General features: G+C 41.5%; 1 protein-coding gene across 2 annotated transcripts in view; it reads right to left on the bottom strand.

Moving 5' to 3' along the window:
• Positions 1-6,589, bottom strand: part of AKAP3 (A-kinase anchoring protein 3) — a 39,640-nt gene that overhangs the window by 25,580 nt on the left and 7,471 nt on the right. For both annotated transcript variants that reach the window (XM_006172025.2, XM_006172026.2), the window contains exon 3: positions 5,217-5,312. In XM_006172025.2, coding sequence (XP_006172087.1) covers positions 5,217-5,312 — 96 coding nt within the window. The remainder of the gene's footprint in view (positions 1-5,216; positions 5,313-6,589) is intronic.

Raw genomic sequence — 6,589 nt, 5'->3', positions numbered from 1 at the left:
GTGAAAGAAGTCTTTTTGTAGCATCTAATCCCAGTTCTCATATGTTAGGTAAATCTTTGGCTAACAAAACTAGTTAATAATTTTGGTTTAGTAAAACATACCTTTTCTGACTCACCAGTGTTAAGTATAATGCAAGTGCACATTCTTTTATACTTTAATATGCTCTTTATAAGCTTCCAAACCAATAAGCTAACATTACTTCTACTTAACATTTAAGATTATGGAAAATGTAAATTCATGTTTTAAAAATGTAAATATTTATTCTGACAAACTTCATTTCAACACTTAATATGTTTTATGGTATGTCAGTTTGATGATAAATTTCCAACATCTTTATGTACTTTAATACTGGGCAGAGGGGCCAGCAGGTGGCATACTGGTTAAGGCGCTAGACTCCCACATGGACGCGCCCGGTGTGAGTTTTAAGCCACCGGGTCCGGGACACGAACCGCGGTCGACTACGTGGGAGTCCAGCGACATAGCCATTACGCTAACTGCTGGCTCCATAATTCATGTTTTAAAAAAGTAAATATTTATTCTGACAAACTTCATTTCAACACTTAATATGTTTTATAGTATGTCAGTTTGATGATAAATTTCCAACATCTTTATGTACTTTAATACTGGGCAGAGGGGCCAGCAGGTGGCATACTGGTTAAGGCGCTAGACTCCCACATGGCTGACCGTGGTTGCACACACCCTATAGCAAAAACCTCTCTAAAAAAAAGTTTTGTATTTAATATCTTGTATTAAAGAACATTACCATTTTATCTCTAAAAATTGTTCATTTTTTATATTTATCATTGTGAATTCTTGGTTTATTTCCTTTGCTCACTTTTATAATGGGCTTTCAATCTGTCAGGTGTCTTGAGACTTTAAGAATATTTTTCTTGGAGTCAGGAGATAGTGTAATGGTTATATCACTGGACTCCCACATAATTGACTGTGATTTGAGTCCCAAACTGGTGACCTAAAAAAACTCATGCCAGGCACATGTATGTGAGTGTCCAAGATCCCAAGACAAGAATGTGGCAAAGGGATTGCTGTGTCACCATCCGCCTGGAGCCTGATTTCTAGCTTTCTCTCTATCTGTCTCTCCAGCCCTATAGCAAAAATCTCTCTCTCTCTCTCAAAAAAATAATATTTTCCTGGGACCAGCAGTTAGTGTAATGGCTATGTGGCTGAACTCCCAGTAGTCGACTGTGGTTCGTGTCCCGGACCCGGTGGCTTAAACTCATGCCAGGCATGTGTGAGTGCGTGCCCAAGACTCTGAGAGGAGAACGGAGGAGAAGGGATTGCGGCGTGGCCATCTCCCCTGGGGGGTGATTTCTCGTTTTCTGTCTCTATGCCTCTCTCTCTCTGTCTGGCGAGCGCACGCGCCCTATAGCAAAAACCTCTCCAAGAAAAAAAGTTATGATTAATGTAAATAGTTAATACAGTAGGAGTCATTGTTTCTTTTTCTTTCTTTCTTTCTTTTTTGAGAGGTCTTCGCTATAGGGCGCGTACGCTCGCCAGACAGAGAGAGAGAGGCATAGAGACAGAAAACGAGAAATCACCCCCCAGGGGAGATGGCCACGCCGCAATCCCTTCTCCTCCATTCTCCTCTCGGGGTCTTGGGCATGCATGCACACGCGCTCGGCGTGAGTTTAAGCCACCAGGTCCGGGACTTGAACCGCGGTCGGCTACGTGGGAGTCCAGCGACATGGCCATTACGCTAACTGCTGGTCCCAGAATCATTGTTTCTGACAATTCTGCACATGCTTATTTTTCTAGGGACTGCAGGTGAAACCTGGTATAGAGAGTTCTTGGATGTGGCGTCTTAATCTCTCCATAGCAGATAACAGAGGTCTTGGAGAGTCCAGTCTGAGCTTCCTTCCAAAAGTTTCCAGTAAATCAAATTTAAGAAGGCCTATCCAGGGACCAGCAGATGGCATAATTTTTTTCCAAAAGTATACATTAGTACTCCCTAGTTATTTACAGATAGGCACACAAACCTGCAACAGGCATGTTTTCATAACCGGGCTGTAACAGGTACAGGAAAGCCTTATTATCGGGCTGTTGGAAAAGTCATGGCATATTTTTTCTGGTTTTCTATGAAAAAATGCATCATGAATTTTCCAACAATCCCAAATAATGCAGGTGTGGGATTTATTCTTTCATTCTTCATTCTTCCCACCGAATACTAAAGAAAAATAAAAAGGCATAAGCATAGAGCTTTACAACAGAGTCCACAGACTCTGTGTTATCTTTTTATTAACAGTTTTTAAAAATTATCTCATTTAAGTTTATTCGTTTATTCATTTGTTTATTTTAATTTGACCAGCGAGGGACAGAAAGAGAGAGAAAGAGAAAGTGAGAAAGCAAGCCACCAGGTCTGGGACTTGAACCACAGTCGGCTATGTGGGAGTCCAGTGCCCCCAACCACCATGCCACCTGCTGGTCCCCAGACTCTTTGTTATCTTGCTGAGTTTATACTGTTTACTCCTTCCTTCATTCCTTCCTTCCTTCCTTCCTTCCTTCCTTCCTTCCTTCCTTCCTTCCTTCCTTTCTTCTTTCTTTAGTTGCCAGAGACAGAAGGGGGGGGTGAAAAATCACCTCCTGGGGGAGCTGGCTACACTGCAATCCCTTCTCCTCCATTCTCCTCTTGAGATTTTGGGCACACACACACAGGCACCTGGCATGGTTTCCAAGCCGCCAGGAGGAGGGCAGGACCTAGGACTCAAACCACTCTGTCAGCCATGTGGGATCCAGGCACAGTAACCAGCATGCCACCGACTGGCCTGATTTGTTTCCTTAAGTCTAATGGGCACTCTATGTTCATTATCCCAAATGATCTACAAGAATTTTGCAAAATAGTTGGTCAAACCATAGTGACTGTCTGAAAGACTACCCACAATTTCATTTCTACCAATGAAACAATTGACTATTCTATGACTAGCCATCTCCAAATCCCTTTGCTTCTTAACAATCTCTCTCCGTTGGTAAAAAAGGATGCTAAATAACCTCTCAGTTTTTCTTAAGGCCAGTGTCAATTTTCATGCCCATAAAGAAGAATAACGAGTCTAATTTTCTCTGCTTTGCCATCTGCTTTAGAGACTTAGTTTTAAGTCAACTTAAATATGAGGAGTGTTCATAAAGCTCATGGAGAATGCATACTATAAAAAAAATGCATGGATTCAAAAAAAAGTGTGCCAAAATGAAAAAGTACTTTAATTCCATTTTTCCATGAAAATGTTGAAGTCCCCTCGTATGCTTCTTTGTCTTATTTCTCTTCTCCACCTCCAACTCAATTAAACACACCGTATAAGATGTCTTCTGACCCTCTAGGATTTTAAAATGATCCATTCTTTCAACACCTATAGCAGTTATTTCCCAGATGATCTATTTGGCAAATCATCACAAGATGCTTTTTATTAAAATCCACAATTATTTAGAGTTTTTAAATTATATTTATATTTTCACAATGAATGGTAGGGCCCATGGGCAGAAATTACTTTTTTTAAAAAAAATTACATTCCTCAGAGTGCCTCTTGCTTAATGAAAAGTCAAGGAACTTTGTTCATTTGATTGAGCATTGAAGTTAATCTACCTTTTGCTTTTCTAAATGAAATGGTAGGTGTAAAATAAAAAATACCTAGTAGGAGTAGTTTTGGTTGGTCCTTACTCAACAGTAATTGAATATTCATTATCCGTATGCCCTAATGTCTTATGTAAATTTATCAGTGTTTTCTTTTTAGGCTGTGTGGAGACAGACTAAGTAGATGTTGGACAAACAGAAGGGTGATGTAGCATTATATGCAAATAGGTGTTGCATAGACATTACCCCTACTGTACGAAGGGCAATAGTGATTAGATTACTAGGTCCTTAAGAGGAGAGAGTTCTGATCTATTTTTATATATCTGACCCCAGTACCCAACACAGTGTCTGTGCCAATCACCCACTTATTTTCTCTCACTTCCAATCCACTCTTCTTTGCCTTGCTTTGTGATGTTGACAGGGGGACTGTCAACATTTCCCCCTGGGCTTTGTCACTAGGGGGCGCTGGAGAGGCACTGTGTGGTCACAGCAGGAGGAAGGGCTTTCTCTGCTCCATCTGCATCCCCTGGCAAGCTTCCAGAAGCAACCTTGACAGAGGAGGTTTCTCCTTTGTCACTTTCTCAGCCTGGGTGGACCAGCTGCTTCTGCGTTTGTTATTTCTGAGACTCTCAGAGTCCTTTTTATGCATTTCTGTAGTTAACTACCTTTTACTAGTACACAGTTTTCAGACATTCATTTACTGGTGTGGTCTCTCTGGTCTGACGAGAGCCTGACTGATACAGTGCCCGGTACCAAGTAGTTAATAAATGTGTGTTGAATGATGATGGCAGAATGAGTGTTCCTGAGATGAGGGCTCATAGTTCTGAGAATCTTAAAGCATTCTGTTTCAGAAAATCTTTTCTGAATGAGCCTTGGAGACTTTTTTTTTTTCCTATTCCTCATCTCTTTGAAAATTAAACCAAATTTTGCAGCTGTACTATACAGATTAAATATCCCTTATCTGAATGTTTGGGACCAAAAGTGTTTCAGATTTGGATTTTTTTTTTTCAAATTTTGGATTATTTGCCCATACATAAGCCAGCTTGGGATGTGACCCAAGTCTAACCACAAAATACATGTTTCACATGTACATTATACACACAGCCTAAAGGTAATTGTATACAATATTTTGTTTTGACTGTAACCTATCATATGAGGTCAGGTATGGAATTTTCCATTTCTGGCATCATATTGATCCTTTTTTTAAAATAATTATTTTATTTAGCTTTATTTATTTATTAATTTTTAAATTTGACTAGAGAGAGAGAAAAAAAGTGAGAAAGCAAGCCACCAGGTCCGGTTCTTGAACCATGGACAGCCATGTGGAAGTCCAGCACCCTTAGCCACCACGCCACTTGCCAGCCCCAATCTTGACAGATACTTTTAAAAAGTCTCATTTTAGAGCAGTTCAGATTTTCAGTTTTCAAAGTAGGGATGCTCAAGTGATAAGCATTTTCCCAAAAAATCATAGATGGAATTTTTTTTTTTCTCTGTAGGAACTCATTGTTGATTTTCTACCAAGATTCTCACCTTCAAAAACAAGAGGTGGGTGGTGATGGTATGGTGGGGGAAATAAGGCTACTCTTAATGACACCCCACACGTTCCCAAGGCAGTGTTTATAAAGAGGCTGATCCTTACTATTTTCCAGTCATGGGGTTGGTTGTCTCCCGGTGAATAGACATCAACTTTGCATACTCCATTTTGGCTTTGTAACCAGTCAACCCTATCCGTCATCTGGAAGTAGAAAAAAGGAGAATGAGTTATCAAAAGAACAGTACGGAGAGACAAAGTGAATGGCTGAGGTGTGGGAAATAGGAGTGATGCTCCCAGTAGAGACCTGTCTCAAGATCTACCTCAGATCTGCTCAAGTTGGGTAGTCACCCTCAGCTGTCAACCCTAGAACAATTTCTGAAACCTACTTGTATCTCTAGTGCCAAGACTAGAGCTGATATATGTGACAGGTGCTCAATACACAGTTGCTAAGTAAAAGGTCCAGGGACCGGCAGGTGGTGGTTAAGGATGCTGGACTCCCACATGGCTGACCGCGGTTCGAGTCCTGGACCTGGTGGCTTGCTTGCTCTCTCTCTCTCCCTCTCTCTGTGTGTGTCTCCCTGGTCAAATTAAAATAAATAAATAAAGTTAAATAAAATAATTCTTAAAAAAAAAAAAGGTCCTAGGCAGCCATGCCCGCTCTTCGTGTCCTTGTTCAACAGCCCTTCCCCCTCAGCCTGTGGGTTTTCAGTAGCTCAAAGCAGAATGAATTTATTTCTCTCTTGTTTGTTCTTGCCACACTCACTAACTTGTTAAGTAAGAGATGCTTTAATTTTTATTAATTTCTAGAGCACTAACTTACTCCCATCAGCACTAAGTCTGGTAGCTCTTAAGACCAGTTAGCCAAGGGTCCTGGGGGAATTCCCAGTCTCCATGGCATAGCCACGAATCTGGATGCCAGGAGGACAGAGCCATCCCATGCATCGTCCAGTGGACCTTGTCATCAGATGCGGGACGTCCTTACAGGTGTGGATTCCTCCCCAGAGCTCCCGCCTTGCTCCGCTCCCCAGTCTCAGTAATGGCACTACCTGGTCTTCCAAGACAGAAAGCAGATTGGTTTTAGGTGTCTTCTTCCATCCCAAATCTCTCTCTAGCTACTGTTTCTCTCTCCTCCCATTTGTAGCCATTTTCCCCTTAAACAAATGGCTTATACTTGCTGCTTTAATTGAGTCACACCACCACTGAGTATCACAGTCCCTGTTCATACTCTCTTTCAGCCTTTGGCCTTAGTCGTGTTCACTTTCCATGAGACCTCACCTAGCGGTCAAGACCATGGCCAATCACCATGATGCACAGTTACCTCCTGATTATCTGAAAGACTGAGAAGCTGCCGGACTTCCATCTCCAGGCCTCCACACTGAGGTTTCCTTTCTGTCATTATCAACTTGGTTCAGATCTACACTTCTCAGAAAGCATGGGGGAGGGGAACCAGCAGTTAGCGTAATGGCTATGTTGCTGGA

This window comes from Tupaia chinensis, unplaced genomic scaffold (assembly GCF_000334495.1).
Source record: "Tupaia chinensis unplaced genomic scaffold, TupChi_1.0 Scaffold150288_1, whole genome shotgun sequence".
Taxonomy (NCBI): Eukaryota; Metazoa; Chordata; class Mammalia; order Scandentia; family Tupaiidae; genus Tupaia; species Tupaia belangeri.
Note: the sequence above shows the minus strand (reverse complement) of the source record. Positions and strands in the feature narration are given on the sequence as shown.